At 40.8% G+C, this 21,360-nt stretch overlaps 2 protein-coding genes across 5 annotated transcripts in view; both read left to right on the forward strand.

The window, feature by feature from the left end:
• ACTN2 (actinin alpha 2) overlaps nt 1-1,462 on the forward strand; it is a 63,740-nt gene extending 62,278 nt beyond the window's left edge. For all 3 annotated transcript variants that reach the window (XM_048935280.1, XM_048935279.1, XM_048935278.1), the window contains one exon: nt 28-1,462. In XM_048935280.1, the coding sequence (XP_048791237.1) occupies nt 28-186 (159 nt within the window). In that variant the 3' untranslated portion in view covers nt 187-1,462. The remainder of the gene's footprint in view (nt 1-27) is intronic.
• An 8,530-nt stretch (nt 1,463-9,992) lies between these two features.
• Nucleotides 9,993-21,360, forward strand: part of MTR (5-methyltetrahydrofolate-homocysteine methyltransferase) — a 47,447-nt gene continuing 36,079 nt past the window's right edge. The window contains exons 1-7 of one of the 2 annotated variants that reach the window (XM_048935971.1): nt 9,993-10,235; nt 15,435-15,649; nt 17,407-17,496; nt 18,351-18,420; nt 19,479-19,571; nt 19,663-19,769; nt 21,005-21,064. In XM_048935971.1, the coding sequence (XP_048791928.1) occupies nt 10,208-10,235; nt 15,435-15,649; nt 17,407-17,496; nt 18,351-18,420; nt 19,479-19,571; nt 19,663-19,769; nt 21,005-21,064 (663 nt within the window). In that variant the 5' untranslated portion in view covers nt 9,993-10,207. Of the gene's footprint in view, nt 10,236-10,438; nt 10,457-15,434; nt 15,650-17,406; nt 17,497-18,350; nt 18,421-19,478; nt 19,572-19,662; nt 19,770-21,004; nt 21,065-21,360 lie in introns of those variants that run through there. The other variant, XM_048935970.1, reaches the window with a different exon arrangement.

Raw genomic sequence — 21,360 nt, forward strand, 5'->3', positions numbered from 1 at the left:
ATTTGTCCATCATTTCCCCCTTCACAGCCTTATATCCTGGCAGATGAGTTGCGTCGAGAGCTGCCTCCTGAGCAGGCTCAGTACTGCATCAAGAGAATGCCACAGTACACGGGCCCAGGTTCTGTTCCTGGAGCTCTGGATTACACCTCTTTTTCATCAGCACTGTATGGAGAGAGCGATCTCTAATTCTATAATTGGCTATGTTCACAGTAGACACAACAAATACCACACCTGATTGCCCAGATTGCTTCTCAAAAGGTTTGACAAGCTGATTAAAAAAAGGAGTTTTACAAATGCAGTAGGTACCTTCATTGTAAAGTTCTATTACTAAAGTAACTAGTGTATGTTAATGTGTGCAGCACGCTAGATTTCTGCAATGTTGGTTTTAGGTTGTCTGTCCTATACAATGCCAGAAAATATTTAAAGAAAAAGAAAAAAAAAAAAAAAAATGCAAGTTATTAACTTTGGAAATATCTATTATGAAAATAAAATGCAAGTCCTAAGAACATTGAAACTATTGATTGTTAAGATTCACAAAATATTTATCCATTTTTCAGAATGTTTCAATGCCACTCATGCTTAACAACGTTCATAAAACTATGTTAAAATCACGCATTTTACTTTCATGAAGCAATGTTATTTTCCTCTCATGTTTTCTGATTTTACATGCTTCTGCTGGTGAAATTTAGTAAAATGGTAAAATGAAGTTTTTCAGGGGAGAAATATATCAAACAAGTAACTACTTAGTTACTGAAACAATTAAGAATGCTATGTTTTTGTCTCCTAAAGACAGTTTTATATTCTCACAAATAATTGTAAAATAGGTTAAAAAAAAAAAAGGCCTGAAAAGCTGATTAAAATTGCAGGTTTAGAGTTATGTAAGCAGTGCTTTTCTCTTAAGCCTTTAACTTTTACAAGCTGAGAGAGTACTTTTATAATCAGAAATAATAGGGAACCTAATTTTATGTAAGTTGTTTTGTTTTGAAACCCTCATTCTTGTCTGTGTTGGACAGTCTTTGTTTCTTGGTATAAGAAAGCCAGTCCCATGTTGTGTTAGTGGGCAACATTCATCTGCATTCTGCATAATGCAAAATCCCATCTTAGCAAATGTATTGTGGTTGTCTTACAGCTTTATCTGTTCATTGCTCAACTTACAGTTTGTCTTGATTTCTACTGGTTCACAGGCAGTTCAGTCTGTATTATTGTCTTGACTTCTGCTGATTCACAGGCAGTTCAGTCTGTATTATGTTCCTGTGCACTAGTAATTCTACTGGTTTTTTTTTTTCCATCTTGAGAAATTATTAAAAAAAAGCAGTAACTTTTTTACTTGAATCCTACTGTCACTGAGGAAATGCAATGTAATCTAACGAAACCATTTACAAATGGTGAAATGAGTTGTGCAGCCCAGTGCTATTAAAGCAATGATGTGCCTATTAAATAAAGTCTGCTTTTCAAAACCTTATGAGACTTCTGTCATTGGAATCATCTAGTATTTTCCCCTAAGGACTTGATATATATCTGAAAATTAAAAGAAGTTTGTCTGTTGAAAGTAAGAGTTCAAAAAAAATGCTATGCATTTCTTTACACTGCTGAAGATACATTTGAGGCCCCGTGAGGTGACATGGATCTAAGAATGAATGGGGTAGTGTTACCACTGAAGGTGTTGGCATTAACACTTCTGTGCATCTCTTTTTCCTCATGCATAAAAAAGCCATTGGTAAGTACCCAACAGTGCTTTAGTTGGGCCTTGCTTTGATATCTTTGAGTGGGAAGCATTAAAAATAATCACTCTCTGTATTATTTCACTCCTAAAATAAACATTCTGCAGGTAAGGTGCCTGTGATGTGAGCAATTTTAAACTAATCCCAGAGGAAGACAATGACCAAGTCCCTCTTCCTTTACCACCTTGTGTGGAGAGGCCAGCAGATGGCTTCAGAGGGAAAATCAAGGCTACAATCAATCACATCTCCACCAATGCAAGTGCAGCCCTGCATGCTGCCAGAAGCTACCACCTCCACTGCTGCTACTGACATGGTGCAGCATTGCTCTCTTCTTGTGATGACAGTGCCCGTACAAGCAAAGTTTGGAAAGCTCTGCCTTAGAGCAATGACATTTCCAGCCAAATGGCTTTTGGGTAGGCCAAGTCCTATTAAAAAAATAAATCTGTCTATCTCTAATTGTCACAGTTTAATGCAACTAGTGGGACAGTGCATACTGATGCCAAAGATTTATTCTGTCCTCCTCCTGTTGCAGTGTGTCTGAGAGCTTTTTATTTTCTCTCACTAGGATCTACCATTCCCATAAATTCTCCTGCATGCTATTGAATATGTTTAAAAAAACAGGAAAAAAAGTTTGCTGTTTTTTCTTTCATCTTTTGCAAACTGATCCTTGAGGCTTTTGTTTTCAATTATTATCTCTTTATCTTTAACCTGCCAGAATTTCTAATTTCATTTTCCTCAGGCAATCCAAGACAGAGGAAATCCTTCCTGCTGTGAATTGAAAAAACAAACAAACAAACAAAAAAAACCAGCAGCAAAACCCAGTTGAGTTTTAATGAAGAGTTTTAATAAACTCTTTAGTAATCTTTATTATCTAGCTGAAAACCAGTAGTGTCTGGTGGATGCCTGAGTGACTGTGATGAATAGATATGGCAGACATAATGCTGTCAGACATTAAATTGCTGAGATACTACCCACCTGCATTTCTGATCCACTCAGCCTTAAGAAGACTGTGAACTCTCCAAATTCAATATTTGGAGTACAGATATTTCCGAGTAAATAATTGGAGTTAATATTTTTCAGGAAAAAAAAACCTAAAAGCATTCATTTATGACTGACCCCATTTGACCATTCTTCACTTCTCTCTTTTCTGGGAACTCAGGCTGATTTTTCATTAAGATATTGCTTCTTCAAGCCAGGCCAAGGGCACAGGTTGCCCAGTTGTCCTTATTTGAACTGAACAGTTGATAAGAACAGCTATAGCAGAACAAATAGTCTGTCAAAGTCCTTTTGGAATAGCTTCTTGTCTCAACGCCTAGCTGAGAGTAGTTACCCCTTTTGATGATGGTGGCATTTAACTTAAGTGTTACTCCACAGACAGAATTTGCTTTGGCAGAGGCTGATCATTTGCCTTTTCTGAAGAGGCATAGCTCTTCATGCAACTTTCCTGTTTCTTTATAGATTACTCCTTTCTTTCTCAGACACCAGCTCCTTTCTAAGATGGTCTTTTCCCACTTCTAACAGCTGTCCTTTAGAGTTTACATTTTCCTGACTGAGGATGCTGACTTAAATCCAGTTTAGTGATCTCAAGGTTCCCTTGAATCTGATTTTGATGGGGGGCACTTTATTTCTACTTGATCAGAAATAAGTTATTGTTTTATACAGAGGCAATAAACGAAGTATTGTTCCCTTTGGTCTTACATAGTATCCTTAGACTAACCTGCTGTGCTTGGAGCACTCTCTAAATTAGATCCCTTGATGGGCAGAACTGGTAGTATGCCGCTGTACATGGAAAGGCATTAGTGCACTGTGTGCAAAATGAAGTTATAACCAGAGACTATCAGCACTTCTGGCACTGAAATCCAGTGCTTGTGGGTAGTTCAACTCTTTGCAGCAAAGAGGGGAGAGGAGAATGGAGCCTGATTAACACTATCTGCCAGCTCTACCCTCCTCTTATACTCCAGATGGCTTTACCCTGATCTATTTGCTTTCATGCATGCAGAAGTACAAATAAAAGAGGCGAGAAGGGGAGGGAAATACAGGATATTTTTATGTGCTCAGAGAGACTGTGGGCAGTCTGAAATCTGCTTTCTCTTATAGTCCTCTGAAGGCACCTAGGAGCTCAGATCATCAGCAAAGACTCTTACTATGTGTGGTACTGTACAGTGTGCTAAGACAATCTAAAGAACAGATGGGACACAGCAATTCTCGGTGATATTTCTGAGGAATTGTCAGATCTTAGACTGCTTAATACATTGCAAACTGTACAAGTGTAAAAGCCCATAAATAAACTTTTTAGTTTTACAGGACAAAAGGAGATGCCAAAAAACAAAAACCACCCAGCACAAGTCAAAGGGAAATATTGTACATCATAGGCTACAGAAGAAGCTATTTACATTGACATTGAAAACTAAGCAGAAAATATGACCTGACTGTTGTAAGTAATCATAAGCTGTGAATATTAAGCCTTTAGAGTGACAAAGTACACTCACTTGGCTGTTCCCTGACATCTGTTTTAACATATGAGTAAATTCATATTAGATCAAATAACAAAAGAAGGACTTGTGCTAGAGCAAGAGTCCCTATCAATGTCTCCTGTTCATGCTGTGGTTACTGCCTGCAGATGCAAGAGGCTTCCTTACAATGCTGGGTGAGATTTAGAATCAACACCACCTGTGAGTATTTCTTCATATCTCAAGATCTGGAAGATTTTCAGCATTCTGCTCTCCTCTCTATTCTCCTACCTGGAATGAATTGAATGCATTAGATGAGAAGGGATAGCGATGCCTCAAACTACTTTGGAGAAAGAGGATATTGTGGCCTCCTGTAAAAAAGGGTAAAGCAAATGTCACGGCTATGATTGTGATCATATGCAGTTTTCACAAAGGGATAAAATGATTAAATCTAGCAAGTTAGACTTTAAACCAAGCTGATGAATTGTGCAGTTTCAAAGTCCTTTAAAGGAAAGAGGATTGTCTATAAGCACACTTTTCTAACAGTTGATAACATGCAGGACTGTTTTTCTGTGCAAGTCAGACAAAGCTAAGTAGGACATTGGTCTTTCAAGGTGTTTTACACACAAGAATTCCCTCTGCCCTTTCAGAAAATCTCTAAAGGTTTGATGTTCAATGAGAGAAAACTACATTAATAGAGGTTGTGCCCTCACTGGAATGGAGCCTTGGCTGGGAGTTGGGAGTAGTTCTTGAAGCTCCCTAAAGCTAATCATGTTGTACAGCCGTCAGGTATCCATTTTTTCTTGTCTGTTATGCTCTGTCTTCCCTATCGGTGCAGAATGCACACAGTTGCAGTACGTACCTTTGTCTGCACTTCTCGTGTTTTCCTTTTTTATTACGTGGCCAGACCTCCCTACAGTACTCCTCTCTTTTCATGGATCTCAAGCTGTGTTGAATACAAACTGATGTACTTGGCAGGTTGAGTGCGGTGCCATTTCTAGTGCATTCATGCTCCTGCTGCCTAGGCCTTGTACTTTGACAGCTCCCTCAACTGCTTGTGTCTGCACTTCTGAGTGAGTCTGTTTATGGTTAAGGCCCTAAATACTCCAGTAGTCTTCAACTGCCCTGAGAATCCTCACTCCTTGCTTGTGCTATGTTGTGCATATGCTGTCTTGTATAGTCTGTGAGACTTGGCCTTGGTCCCATCCCATGACTACGGATTGTCAGCGTAGCGTGCACTGGACCATTGGCTGAACCTCCTAGGATCATTGGAATTGCTATTTTTGCTTGTCTACTGCAGAACTGTGTCCTTGCCTGTGAAGTCTTTAATATGCTTTAATATGCTAAATATGCACTTTAATATGCACTTTAATATGCTAAGTGTTGGAGACTTCGAGTTCTTAAAATAGTGATGTGCAACGTGTTCTGTTGATGTTGTAACTAGTTGATATTCCTCTAAAATGCATAGGCTTAATAGGCTTTAATAGGTTTAACTGAAGTTTGCACAGAACTGATCTTGCAGCCATCAGCTTTCTTTTGGCTACTGGTAATATTTGGATACTGCAATAGAAAATGTTAATTTGACGTAAACACAGGAAGTCACTTGTATTTTGGCCATTAAGATCACTCTTTAAGTGATGGGGTCTAGAAAATTAATTATTGAATGGAAATTGAATGCTTCACTTGGATATAATCCTAAGAAGCGTGACTGTTCTTTGTTGACAAGAATAATCCCACTATTCTTTATTTATGTGAATAGCCCATTGGGTCTGTTGGCTGTAGGAGCAGAGGCAGGTAAATACAAGAATAAAATCCATTGTTCAGTAATGAATACTACAGAGGTATTTAAAACACACAGTCAAATGCTAAAAGAGCATCCTAATGGTCAGTGTTTGGTCCTACCTACACAAGTGTGCAATGTGAAAACATGGGTGTCTAAGTAGAAAAACTGCTGAACCAGATCTCAAAATACAAAGACTGCTTTGCTTGAAACACTCCCTGTTTTAAAAAAAAAAAACAGTAAGTTTAGCTGTGTGCAGAAGGCAGGGAAAGAAGTAGCTTGAAAACACCTCCAAATATAGTTGAAATGCCAAAATGTGATCTGACTTGAATATTTATTTAGATAAAGATATCTATTTTGATTCAGAGTTAAATCCTGTTGCAGTGTTAGCTGCACTGAAGTATTCCTACCACCTTCAGAAACCACGGTGCTCAGCATGATAACAGATGTTTGCATGTGTGATAGTGTGTGCAACAGATGTTTAAATAGGGCTAACTTGGCAGCATTACATTTGGTTCTGTTGTTAGTCTCAAGCTGACGTTGGAAGCAATTTTTGTGAAACTGCATAAAGACAGCTTTGCATCACAACTCTTCGTAATCATAATATGATGATGTTTTCCCCACTTGAAAACATCAGAAAACATCATTAGTCTACAGTCTATCCAAAGGAGTTGCTCCCACCTTCTTTTGACAATAGTACACTACCTTTATTTTTGGAGACATACTCCTCCTTTTCTTTATTTATATGCTGACAGTTCAACCCAAGAAATCAGATAAACTAGAGCTCTGGTGCAGAACTGACTTCAGATGAGGTATTTGAGAACTTCAGCACTTTTACAAAAGGAATATTTAGTGTCACATTTATTTTTTGCTACCCTTAAATTTGTTAAAATGAGGTCCAGAATACTTAACAGCCATTGCATTTATTAGGTTGCGTATGGGGAACAAGCAGCTTCCAAGACCACTATATAGGTTACCTCTAAATACTAAATAAATTCCAAGAACTATGCCAAATTAAAGTTTAATTTGACCACCCATAATGCTCCTAACTCACCATCCCAACGGGTGTGCTGGAGTAGGATGCAAGATTTTCCCAGATGATGGCATCTTTATATTCTACTATCCTTTGCCCCATTGCTCTGGCAATTCAAAGCTGCATCTGGTGTTATTTTAAATATCAGACAGGGAAAAGTGCTTAGACAGTCTAATTTAGCAAAATGATAACAGCACTCCAAAAGACAAAGGAAAAGCACTTTTCAAGTGTAAGGGCATTCTCATTGCAAGTTCTTGAAGGTTTCCTGCAAACAAACCCTGCAGCAGAATAAGGACAGTGACACACATACAAATCTTAGCATTGCTGAGTATGGTAATCACTGAAAATAAATCAAGATTAAGGACTCAGAATCTTCCAATAAGCACCACAAATCATATTAAAGGTAATGTTTCTTCTAACTGCTCCCTTGTTGGATGGTCTGGCTTGATAATCACTGCCCTCAGCCAGTCAGTGCTCTTCTGCTGAGCCTCTGGAGAGTATCTTGCGTTGGTTGCACTCACTCAGTTGTCCATAAAGCACACAGATTAAGCAGAATCGGAGAGTGAGGTGCTGCTGCCTTCTCTTCCTGCTACTGTCCTTTACTAGCTCTGGAGACTGTACAGCTGCAGACGAATCGGATTGGAGAACCGTTCTCACTGAAAATTGACATTTAAGGAAGTGCCCTGTGAAGGCTAGAACGTGCACGGGGACAGGCATGACAACACGAGAATGGAGCAGGGTAGAATTTAGGACTGTCTATTTGCAGTGGTGCATTGTCAAACTGGCTCAAACTGGTTGTGAGACTGCGGAGTAAACAGGACTATGCGAAATGATCCTTTTCAGGAGCACCTTCAAACTTCCAGCTTTTTTTTCTTGCTTTTTTTTTTTTTCCTACTGACCTACTTTGCAGCAGTTACACAAACAACCGCATCAGCGCACTCACGGACGTGCTGATCTGTGGTGCAAAGATCTGCCGTCACAAAGCAACTGTGGAGACTGAGTTTGTTAGCCTGAACTGCTGTCAGAGAAAAATCCCATAGTGTTGCATGGCATGACAAAAAAGCTGGCAATTGTAGAAAGTCAAACAAGGCAATACACTCCCCTGAAATCACCTGATTGAATGGTGCTTAAAGTGTTGCTTATCTCCAATAATGTGTGAAAATTCTGTGTGAAAGTGGTAAATTTAACCAGTCTATAGAAGTAACTGATTTTTGTACATTATTCCACCTCCCGTGTTACACTTTTAAAATAATGATTTTCCAGACAATCAGCAACTTACACAGGAATTTCAGGGCACAATTTTGTAGTGAGAGTTTGGGCTGATCACTGGACTGGTTTGCCAGAGGTCAGGTCTGCTCTGTTGCAAATGTCATTATTCAAAACCAGAGCATGGTCTTTACAATGCAAGTTCAACTATGCCCAGTTGATTTTTAGGCTTGACTGTATTTCTTATGAAGCTGAATTAGACATATATTATTTAATCCTAAAGCTACATTTCTACATGTACTTGCATCACCATTGACTGAAGTGAGAGTTGATTTAAGTTTCTAGATCACATTAAATTCAAAGGGTTTGTAACCAACTGGTTTTATATCTTAAAAATTTACTCTCAGAATTTGAGTGTAAATATTTAGCCTGTAGGATTAAACCAACCAACCATGTAGGTTGTCCATGAGCCAGCAGCGTGCCCTTGTGGCTGAGAAGGCCAACGGTATCCTGGACTGCATTTGGAAGAGTGCTGCCAGTAGGCTGAGGGGAGGTTATCCTTCCCCTCTACTCTGCCCTGGTGAGGCCACATCTGGAGCACTGTGTCCAGTTCTGGGCGCTACAGTGTAAGAAAGACATGGAGTTCCTACAGCAAGTACAGTGAAGGGCTGCAAAGATGACCAAGGGTCTGGAATGTCTCTCCTGTGAGGAAAGGATGAGAGAGCTGGGCATGCTTAACCTGCAGGAGAAAACTGAGAGGGATATTTTTAATATGTACAAGTTACTTAAGGGAGAGTATCAGCAGGATGGGGCCAGGCTGTGAGGGTGCCTGAGCACTGGAGCACGCTGCACAGAGATGCTGTGGAGTCTCCTCTGGAGATATTCAAAACCCATCTGGATGTGATCCTGGGCAATGTGCTCTAGGTGACCGGACCTGAAGCAGGAGGTGGACTAGATGACCCCAGATGGCTCCCACAACCTCAACCACTTGGAGATTTCTTCCCAACTATCACACACAACTAAAGCTCAGACACCTACAGGAAGGAAACAAATTCTGTTCTGTCCTGTTACACAGAATCTGTGGCCTCTATATCTTCATGTACAGTACAGATTTTTCTTTGTTTGCTGAAGCTACTGAACCGAGGAAAGCAGGACAGGCTGCTCAGCAGTCTATTTTACATTCTTCCATTTTCTTTTCTTGTTTTGAAGATGGAGCTGGTTAAAATGCCAATGCTGTTCATAGTTACTACCGGCATCTGAGCTACTGACATTTGTTCTGAGTGCAGCGGTTATTCCCTTCAGTTATTCCAGCTTTTGGCAAACTTGAGCAGTGGTTCTCCTCAGTGTGACTTCTGAGAGGCTGATGTGTAGCAAGAACAGACCTGCTTCTTTCCTTCACAATGTGAGTCTTCAGATAACAGGCTGAAGGCTGTACTGACACAGCAGAAAAAAAGTGGAACTCTTAAGACAAAATTAAACACGCTTTATTTGCTTTGTTCACCTGTAAAGCAAACCGTGCTTTAAGTTGCTCATTTCGTACAAATTGGTGATACACAACACGCACTCGTAACGCGGGATGGGTTTGCTTCCTTAGCGCTGCAGAAGGTCGCTAGGGGCGATACAAGCGTTCTCGCCATGTTCCAGAGGTGCTTTTCCCAGCTTTCCCCAGCAGGGGGCAGGCCTTATCGTCGGCACGTAATGCTACGAGGAAAGCCGGATGGGAGGGGGGGGACGTTTTCCCCATCCAGCCCCGAGCAGAGCCGCAGAGTGGAAGCAAGCCAATCCCTCAGCCTGGCTTTAAGCCCGTTTGCTGCAACAGCGGCGGCCGTTGCCTCATTCCCGTGGCAGACCTCCGCCTGACCCCCGAAAAGCGAGAGACTGCGGGCGCCCGAAGCGGCTAACGGCCGCGCTAACGGTTGCAGCGGCCGCCCTGCTCGGGGCGGAGCTCGCGCGTCAGGGGGTGGCGCGGCGGCCCCGCGGCTCGTGCTCGCCCGACGGGCTGCGTCGTGCCGGCAGCATGGCGCGCGTAGGCGCGGACCCGCCGGGTAACGGGCGCGTGCGCTGTGCGGGGCGGGGAGCGGCGACGGCGGGGGGCCGCGGGGGGCCGGGTTGCGGAGCCGGGCACGTGCAGCTGCTTCGCCCGCCAGGGGGCGCGGCGGCAGCCTGGGGGCCGCCGCTGGCGTACTCGTGCCGCTCCGAGCGGGCCGGGTACGTGCGGCTGCCCTGAGCGCTCAGCCCGGCCGCGAGCGGAGCGGGGATGGAGCTGGTGAGGGCGCTCGTTCCGGAAAGCTGTCGGTCGCTTCCGTGCGTGCCGGTGTCTCGGAGGGGCTGCGCCCAGACCTGTCCCGTGCCGCCGGATGGAGTTCGGTCGGGAACAGAATAAAAGTGATGGAAAACAGAGCCCGCCTTCTGAGGCTGCCGCTTTGTAGCGAAGCCTGGGCGTGCTCGCAGCTGTTCCTTGGTTCTAAGCCACAAGTCGCATTTCCTGGGTTAAGGAAGATATTAAAAGCGGAGGGGAAGTAAAATCAGCCCCTTTTGGCGTTGGAGTATTTTTAAATGGGCAGTTCTGCCTGCCACCGCTTTCTGCTCTGTGCAGGGATGCCGGGCTCTCTCCCTTATAATCCTTCTCAGGGAATCGGCTGTGCAGCCCCTGCCGTGCTCTGGGTGGTGCTGAGCAGGCCTGCCGCCCTTCTACTCGCCGGCTGCCCGGGTTTCTCTGTCTGCTTACAGCTTTGCCACGTGCTGGGTGCTGTCACAGCATCGCTGTCCTGCCGCTGCAGAACCTACGCGTGGCTGAAACGGGAAACGGGAAGGGGTTTTTCAGCAGCCTGAGCTGAGTCCAGCTGTGTATCTAAGAGCAAGTGCTGGGTCGCGTGCTTTGGTCGCAACAATCCCAGGCAATGCTACAGGCTTGGGGCAGAGTGGCTGGAAGGCTGCATGGAGGAAAAGGATCCGGGGGTGTTGGTTTACACTCAGCTGAACGTGAGCCAGCAGTGCGCCCAGGTGGTCGAGAAAGCCCAGGGCATCCTGGTTTGTATCAGAAATAATGCATCCAGAAGCAGCAGGGAGGTGACCGTCCCCCCTGCACACAGCTCTGGTGAGGCCACATCTTGCACGTTGTATTCAGTTTTGGGCCCCTCGCAACATGAAAGACATTGATGCCCCGAGTGTATCCAGAGAAGGGCATCAGAGCTGGTGAAGGATCTGGAGCACAAGTCTTATGAGGAGCTTAGGAAGCTGGGATTGTTTAGTCTGGAGGAGGCACAGGTGAGACCTGATTGCTCCCTACAACTGCATGAAAGGAGGCTGTGTGACAGCAACAGGACAAGAGGTAATGGTCTCAAGTTGTGCTAAGGGAAGTTCAGATATTGGATATTGGGAAACGTTTCTTCTTAGAAAGAGTGGTGAGAAAATAAAATGGTCTGCCCAGGGCAGTGGTGGAGTCGCCATCCCTGGAGGTATTCAGGAAACGTGGAGGTGTGGCACTGAGGGATGTGGTTAGTGGCCGTGGTGGCGGTGGGCTGTCAAACTGAGTGGTCTCAGAGGTCTTTTCCAACCCTAATGATTCTATAGTTTGGTGATTTTCTAATGTTTGAGAGCAATGGCTGTTGGAGGAAAGTCCTGTTTCAGATGGAAACAAAAGCTGCCTGTGGGAATGTTTGTAGATCCACACTGCGCAATCATAAGGCAGTAGTTGATGATGAGTGTATTTGGCAGTGCAGCAAAGGATGCGTGTTCTCCCTGTCTCTTCAGCAGCAGGGCATGCCATGCAGTGAGACCCTGCTTGGGTAGGAGGGGTAACAAATAGGTTAACAATAGGTTACTGCTGAGAACCTGTCTGCTGACTCTTGCTATGGTTCGTGAAACTCAGTGCTGCCACAGGGCATCCAGCTGAGGAAGATTTAATTAATCAAACAGCGAGTGATTACAAAATTGTCATCAGTTGTTTTTGGCAGGCTAATAGCAGGAGCGGTCTTTCTAGCTGCTGTTGTCTATGGTTGGTGTTTTTCTGCATGTTTTTTAATATACTGTTTGAATGGTGGAGAAAGCTTGCTGAGACCTTTGTGAGTCAGTGTCAGTTTGTTGAATTAAAATAAACAATTTGCAGCTGCTCTGCTGATTAGGGCAGAACCTGGTCAAACTAGTGAATGGTGTTTTAAGTGTCTAAATCTCCTTGTAATTCCTTAATTCATATTGTTTCACGATGAAGTGATGAAATGTCTACTTTCACAACTTGGTTGGGTATTTAAAACATTGGAAGCAAATTGTAATCCTTTATTTCTTCCCAGGGACTTGTTGCCAAATGGTTTTATGCTAATAGATTTATAACATAAGTGCATAAATAATAAAAAGTGCCTTTTGAAAATTGTAGCAGGCATCAGAAAAAAAAGTGTTTTTAGGCAAATTGAAGGAATGTCTTGTTTCATCCCTGGGGCTGTTGAGCTGCTGCATTTGGAAATGTTAGGTTACAAATGGGCAAAGCTTATATCTTTTAGTCACAGAACAACAGTAAAAGGAGACAGCTGTACTGGGGAGACATCTCAAGTGTTGGGCAAAATTACTTGGTAACGTCTAGAAGTGATAAAAGTTGCTTTAGCTGGTTTCATTTTCTTTCCAGACTAGCGATTCCCTTGTTCATATGACACATCTGAATAAAGAGGGAACCAATTTTCTAAGGCTCCCCAGTGATCTTCATAAAATGCTTTTTTTTCCCCCCAACTTCTGGCTGAGCAATTTGAGGTAGCAATAGGGCTTGTAAATAAAAGAAAGTAATAAAAAGGAAACAGCAAGAACAGACTGATTTCCTTTGCTTAGGAATATCTCCAAGCATTTTTTTCATTTATTCTTTAGCTGGCTCTTGCATCCTGACTCGTTTTGAGAGGGGAATTATGAGAGTTGAATGTTGAATGCGGAGGATGGTTCTTGGTTTAGTAGAGCTGACTGCCAGCCTCGCTTTTCTCCCAGGGATAGAGTTCAGCACTTTCTAGCATTTTTATGAATTGATCCTGCCTGATTTCTGGGCTCTCCTTGGATTTGTCAGTAGAGTTTATTTCTGACTTGAAAATTGCATTGTCTGTGTGCCAGAGCATGTCTCAAAGCAGTGTGGGTTTCCTAATGGATGAAGGGTTGACCCTTAGCAAGGATAGGTTAAATGGATTTTAAAGAACTTGAAGTTGTGCCGTGCATTTGTAGCACGAAGTCTGTCTGGCAGTGGCAGCCACCATCGTGATTCCCACTCTGTTTTCTGCAGTCTCTTTAAGATACTCCTGAAGAGGTACAGGTTTTACAAGCTTCTCAGAGTAAGGCTCTTTTCAGCCTTGGGAGCAGAGATTAAGCAGAAAACTGCTGCTATAGGTAGAAAACAGGACACTAAAGTGGTGTATCTTCAGCCAAGCAAGCTGTAGAGAAAGCAAAGCGGGCTGCATGAGATGCAGGGTCCAAAACCAAAGAGATGGCTGAATGTCTGTGTGCTTCCCAGTGTGTGAGAGAGAAGCAAAGGGTACGAGGGGCAAAGGCCTATGGCATGGAGGAGGGGGAGACTGCAATGGCGTGGCACAGCTGGTGAGGCTGTAGCGGTCTCCATGTTGTATCACTGACCTTGGGACCACTTTAAAGTGAAAGCAAGCTCTCACGGGTGTCTCATTGGGTTGCAGCTCTCTTGATGTGAAAGAGTTACATTTCGTATGAGTCTGCAGTGCAGGCACGCTTTCTGATATGCAGTATTTGGGTCTTGCTTTTGAAAGCCTGTAGGTTGAAGATTGACTTTATTTTCATGAATAATTTGATAGTTTAATATGAATAGGTTTAAGCTTTTGGGTAGGAAGCTGCTAAGCCTGCCTATTTGGTGTTCAAAATTTCTACTTGAGGGTGAGGTGTTTTTTCCTTTTGGTACTTTTATCTTCCCTTCAGTTGCTTCATACTTGTTATAACAAGTATGTTCACTTGAAAATTTTATTCGGCTTCTCTTTTTGGGAGAGCTGATTTAGAGCAGGTCTTCCTTGGTTTTTGTATAAATATAACCTTGCAATACTTGACCCTGGGCCTCATCTTCTCTGTAGCATTAGTTATTTTGAGTAATACTGGTGTCAAAACAGAAGTTGCACTACAAGAATTCAGAAGGAAAGATTCAAAGTCATTAGTAGGTACAATGATTATTAAGTACTCCCGCCTGTGAGTTGTGATGAGATATAAGGACATATTTGTGTTTCAGAAATGATGTTTTTTGCAAGTGTTTTGATGATAATGTAACATGTTATCAAAAAAATGCAAAACAGGTGTTTGCTCAGAGTAAGCAAGCACAAGCTGAATGAAAGAGGATGAACAATTGTGCTTCACTCATCAACATGCTTGTAGAAAAATAGGAGGAGTCTAAGAGCAGGAGTTGGATTACTTGATTTTGTGTTATCGTGGGCAAGGTATAGTTTTTTATTGTGGTTTTATTTATGGTTTTGAATTTCTGTATTATATTTGGGCTGGGCTTTCATTTAGATCATAAAGCATTAGAATACAGTATCTTCATCTCTAATAATTATTCTGAAACTTCAGTTGTTTTCTACTTCAGTGATAACAATGAGAAAACACTGAACAAAAATTTTCCAATCCAACATCTTATAATCAGCACATGGTTAGCCAGATTAGTTTTATTCTGTCATTGCTGCAGAGATCTTGTGGTTGTGCAGAATATTATCTGGCTCTTATCTGTTTGTGTATTGTAGCATCTGTTCACTAACACAAGTGCAAAATCATTATTTACTATTCTAATGCAAGAAAGAGGTCCTGTAGCTTTTTGTGAATTTTGGACTCAGTTGAAGAATTGCTTTTCCTTGGTCCTGCCTTCTGGTTGGCACTTGTGTGTTACTTACAGTATGGTGTTTGGTACCAAGAAACAGTTCTGCGTTGTTCAATTGTCACTCTAGTTGAAGTTATTGTGCTTCTCAGTGTTGGAAACTAGTTTATATGAGAGCTTGATGTATCCCTTGTGTACTGCTCATACTGATATTTCTGTGGCCAACTCTATGCAGATGACTGTACTGAGGTGAAAGACCCATTGAGTCTAATTCTATGTAGATAGATGCAGCTGATGATGTGATTGGAGCTCCAGGTGGAATAAACCAAATAGCGTTTGATTTCAGTATAGGATTAGTTATTTTATTCTCTTTCTTAAATGGGAAGAACTCAGGTTATTCAAGTGTATAGATCAGGAATTTCAAAGTTGCTTAAATACTGGATTTCTTTTCTTGCAGCATATAACCAGGAAAGTGTGGAAGACGAAATTGAATCAGTTCTGAAGGAGCGCATAATGATTTTGGATGGAGGCATGGGTACCATGATCCAGCAGCATGCTCTGTCAGAAGCAGATTTCCGAGGGCATGAATTTAAAGATCATTCCAAGCCTCTGAAAGGCAATAATGACCTTCTGAGCATAACTCAGCCTGATATAATCTGTGACATACACAAGGTAGGTAGTTCTGTCTCTTGACAGCAGAAGGAAGCAGAATTTGGTCTCTGTGCTCCCCATAAGCTTCTGGCTCTCCTGTCTCTTTAGGGATTAGGGAAGTGAGTGTTAGGTAGCCAAGTGAAAAAGAATGAACAGATTTGACTTTTCTGGTTACATGACCATAGCATTTGTGTCTTTGTTTCTAATGTCACTTAGCATTGATTTAATATTCCTTTTTGTCTTGTGTTGCTGCTGCATTTCTGTTAATTGTAGATATTTTTTCCTTTTCTCCTCCTCAGATAGTAGTGAAAATGCATCTAAGTAGGACAAATTTGAATTCTAGGTGCATGTTTCTGTAATTGTGTATTAAAGGGCTGTTAAATGTGGCTGCCTGAAGCAGACCTCTCCATAGGGAACAAATGGCTTTCTAATGAGTATGTGTGCTTCCATGTTCTTTTTTTCCTGGAATATTAATGTGTGGCACAGAGAATGAAACAGTTTATATGTGTTCATTAAGAATTTGCAATCAGATTTTATTATTTCCATATCTTCAGTTAGACTTAAAAAAAAAAACCAAACCAACAAAAAAACAATCAGACTTAAAAACAACAATAAAACCTTCTTAAGTCTTGTATTTCTTGAGTTGCAGATATTTCTAGGTCCTTCTGCAATAATTTGAACAATTGAAAAGTACTGCAACTAATTGATATTCAGTTGAGGCCTTACTTTTTTTTCCAGACGTTTGTTATAAAGATTTGTATGTCATTGTTTCGAATCATAATTGGTATGTGTTTGCAAACCTTAGTATTTATTCTGTATTTTTGTGTTTACATTCTGTCAGTCTTTGAATTTTAAGAAAGACGAGTTGAAAAGAATCTTTGATCAAAATTTTAGGAATAAATATTTGTAGGTTGAGTTCAGTCCCAAGACTGTCAACTGAGCTGTAATTGTGAACTTTGGAATTTCTGTAGGCTGCTGGGCTTGTACTGTTAATCAGAAAAGCTGGTTTAACAGTTGAATTCCACAGAGTTATTAAAGTGTTAGAGATGTAGCTTGAGATTGAATATTTTAGGTCAAACCAAATGTAAAGTTGGATAATCACATAAGAGTTACGGATGTCACCCTGATGAGAAAGGAAAGGAGGAAAGCAATTGAGAGAGGTTATCAAAACAAAGGGCAGAATATAAAAAGGTATTTCAGTTTGCACTGATTTCAGTTTACTTCACTTGTAATTAGTCAGCCAAACAGCAGCTGAACACTTAATTATTTCATGAATATGGGTCATTAGTTAAACTTTAAATGTGATCTGCACAAAATGTAATTCTCCTAAGCTTATATTCTGTCACAATGCTGCCTTGTGCTGTAAAGTTCCCTTCATAACGTATAAATTTTCTAATCGTTTGCTGTTGTTTCACTGCTGCCTTTCCCAGGTCTGCTCACAGCAGCCCTTGGTAGCTGATGATGACTGGATAACTCCCTGCTGTGTCCCTGTGTAAAAATCCAACATGTTCTTCAGGTGCTGAAATTAATAGCTGAGGTGGTTCATTAAATGTCAATAGAATGTGTGATTGACACTAGAATTCTGGAAGGTGATTATATGGAACACTTCTGTTGCTTTGGCCCCATGCCTTGAGCTAAGTAACTGCCTTGAGAACTTGATCGGCGGTGATTTGTGACTTTGTGTTTTCAACAGGTTGAGACAAAATAGATAGGTTGCCTTTGTTCCAGCTCTGTTCTGAAGATTTTGGAGACTTTTTTTACTCTCTCATGTTTTTCAGGAATACTTGCTTGCAGGTGCTGACATCATTGAAACTAACACTTTCAGCAGCACTCGAGTTGCACAAGCTGACTATGGCCTTGAGCATTTGGTAAGAACTCTAAATTAATTATATGTTTAAATGTTTTTTAATATTTTGGTCTTAGCAGCCAGAATTAATTCATTTGCAAGGTCTGTCAAGACTGTTTATTGACTGCATGCTGTCTGTTGGGCCAGGTGGTAGGGTTGCAGCTCATTTCTGCAAAAATAGAAGGAGGACGATTATATTCTCTATGTGTGACAGTTGTGGTGTGCCTCTTGCTAATGGAAGCACAGGGAATAACGGTCTGTCCTAGATTTTGTTTGAGCAGCAGTTCTCAGTTCTGTGAATGTGATTGGTAGGCTTCAGTGCTTCTGAAGTATCAAGTGCCACAATGGAAATGTGTTTTTTCCTGGGTGTTGTCTGCATAGTTGACTCTCTGACCTGGAGGTCTGTTGCAGACAGGGTAGGGTTGTGTTGGTGTTAATGTGGAATTGCTTTCAATCTTGTGTATATCATACCTACTTTGTGGTATGTGTTCTGAAAATCAAAGGGATTTGCAAAAGAAAATAGTTGAACGTATGCTACTTGAATAAAAAGTGAGTTTAAAAGTAGGTTAATTTTATCCTCAAAGTTCTGTTCTTTAGCTTTTGTTGACTCAGAAGGATTTAATTATTACCTTACAAAATTAAATGTTCTGATAAGCAGCTGTAGGCTGACACATGTGGGATGAGATCAGCCATCTATCTTGCTGAGATGTATAAAGCTGTTCTATCACGTAGCCTTGAAAGGAACTTGTGTGTTTAATTTGTTATAAGCAGTCTTCAGAGTGTATTGCAAGCTTCAGAATGGAGGAGTTGTATATTTTTCAGGGTGTATTACACTGTTTTGAGCTCAGGGTTTGTTTATAACTGTCACTGTTCTAGGCATATAGATTAAACAGAACCTCTGCACAAGTGGCCAGAAAAGCAGCAGATGATGTAACTGCTCAGACAGGTAAACTGTACTTAAGTTCTTATTCATTTGTTGTTTTGACCTGCCTTGCCACAATCTCTGAGATGTTACTAACCAGAGGAGAAATATAGTCTGCAGACATGAAAACTTCATTTTAGCGATAGCAACTGTTTTGTATCATAATTCATACCACAGGGATTTCAGTGTGTTTACAGGATCTGATACTTAATGTGATCTACAGTAAAGCTATCTTGAGCTTGGCTGTTTTAGACTGCAGGCAATGCATATGTGCTAGATGTGTTTTAGAGAAGACAGACTGAACAGCTTATAAGTTATGTAAGTTTGAAAGGTTTAATTCTTACAGAATTAGGATAGCTGATTATGTGTGAACGTGGCCTACCAATTACTTCTGGTGCAAATCTCCTGGTTTGACTCTACCCGGCAGATACTGGAATCTGCTTAATATCTGACCATCGCCTGTAAATGTGCAGTCTTCTACTTTCAGGGCTTTGTGTGAGAAGATTATGACTCATTTCTACTTCTGTGTTTCAAGGACAAGGAATTTTGTCTTGTATTCTGGCATCAAATTCTATTTCAAACTAATGTGCTGTTGCAGATGAAAATCTTACTGTTGTAATTCATCCTATGCAGTAAAAAATGTAAGATTTGAAATACGCTTTAAAAAAAGAAAAGAAAAGAAAAAGAAACACAGCACTTTTAAAATTTTATGAACGCATGCCAGACCATTCAGATCATGTTATCGAACAAAAAATACCAGGATAGTTCTGTGCTGTGCATAGGTAGTTGAGTGAGGCTTCGTATATCAAAGAAAAATGATACTAAAAGAAAAACAAATTGAGCCAATAGCTTATGATTGTCTTTTGCACAGACATTCTTGTCTTATATGTGTGGATTGAACATCTTGGATAGAATTAAAACAGAAAAAGTTGTCTGTACTGGGTGATCTTGTGTGTTAACCAAAGGCCTGGTTTAAGAATAGTTTGATAGTTCTTGATCTTTTTTTTTTTGCTTTGAGAAGGCTATCACTGTAGAACTAGAGGTACTGTATTTTATTTTTCTTCTTCTGCATGTTGGTTTAGGAGTTAAGAGATATGTTGCTGGATCAATGGGTCCAACAAATAGGACACTTTCTGTGTCACCATCTGTGGAGAGACCAGATTACAGGAACATAAGTAAGTATTTATAACCATTAAATTACTTGATTTGGGTGATAGGTTGAAACAGAAACCTCCAGGTGAAGTAAACATAATTCCTGTTTTATAGCTTTTGATGAACTGGTTGAAGCCTATACAGAACAAGCCAAAGGACTTTTGGATGGAGGAGTAGATATCATGTTAATAGAAACCATATTTGATACAGCCAATGCCAAGGTGAGGCTTGTGGGGAAAAAAATATAAATTGGTTATATAAATACTTAGTGTACTACCTAAGGAAATTCAATATGGTACTTGAAAGAGCAATCAGCAACTGCTTATTAAATATGTGTCAGGACTTCATTTGTTAGCTAACATGAAGAAAGGAAATATTTTTTTAATGATAAAACAGCCTTTTCCAGAATATTTCTCTCAATATGTGCTGTTAATATCTTCCTAGCTGTTTGTACCAGCTGTTCTCTTATTCCCAGGAGCTGTGCTCTATTGCAAAACATCTCCAAATGCATTTGATATTTTTATTCTTCGGTGTAAGCATATCTGGTATATTTGTGGTGCACATTGGAGAGGGGCTGTCCAGTGTATGTGACTGGGGGAGTGGGAAAGCTTGCAGTGTTTTTTTTTTTTGTTTGTTTGTTTTTGAGGGAACTTGATACTGCCTTCAAATTTAAAAAACAAAAATTAGGAGTAGAGGATTAGGAGGATAGGGAGGATAAAATATTTCTTAAAATTATTCAGTGTAGTAATAGACTTGCTATGGGGCTTAAAACTTGCAATTCTATATAGAAAAGTCAGACTGGATAAGCAAACAGCATTTCTTCAGGCTTCTGCCACAGGCTGATTAACATGCAGTGTTATGACTCATCCTTTACAGATTTGACCCATCGTGGAGTTTTGGCTAGGACTCCATAGTTTTAACACTGTGCTGAAGGAAGTTCATATTCACGTGCAACGTTCTTATCCTAAGTAGGCAAGCAATTTTCAGGAACTTGAAGGGGTCATGTCAGTCTTTACTGTTAAAATTTGTGTTGGTCAAAGTTCTTTGCAAACTGTATGTCTAGATAGATTCAAGAGCAGTGAATGTGTACGAAAAGTAGTACATATAACTTGTGTTTGGGGCAAGGGTTGTGCTGCAGACTGGAGGGAGAACTATGTGCTGATGTGATTTGGAGTTCAGAAGCATCTGGTTGTCATTTGGTTATCCCACAATACTTGTTTTATACCTGTTACCAAAATGTGTTTGAAAATCTAGAAGATATTAGAGATAAGGAGAAAGCCTCTTGATTGTGGTGAGATTACAGGCAGTACTGGGGTTGCAAGTTGCATGAACAGCTGTAAAAATAACTAAAAATATTAATGAAAACAAAAGCTTACCTGAACAAACAAAAAATCCCAACAAACAGAAGAACCACCCCTAAAACCCGATAATAGTTTTGCAATTTATTCTTCTCTAGGCAGCTCTTTTTGCACTCCACAAGTTGTTTGAGGAAGAATACACTCCTCGACCCATATTTGTAAGTAATTTGTATAGTACTTAATATTTTACGTATATATAAGCTAGATTTGTGAACTAGATGGTAGTTCAGTAAACCCTTCTGAAATCTGTCTGGAAATGAACGAAATCAGTGTCTTGGAAAAGTACATTTTTGTGATTGTGAATGGAGAAACTTTAATGTGCAGGGCTTTATCAAATTAGTCTTAGCTGTGTTCAACTAATTAAAATAAGCCTAACCCTACTTTGGTTGTCTCATCACTTTGAGTGGGCTATAGGTTCATCTGTTTTGATTTTCAGCATTTCAGCCTTTTAAAT

Source organism: Lagopus muta, chromosome 2 (assembly GCF_023343835.1).
Source record: "Lagopus muta isolate bLagMut1 chromosome 2, bLagMut1 primary, whole genome shotgun sequence".
In the NCBI taxonomy this organism is placed as follows: Eukaryota; Metazoa; Chordata; class Aves; order Galliformes; family Phasianidae; genus Lagopus; species Lagopus muta.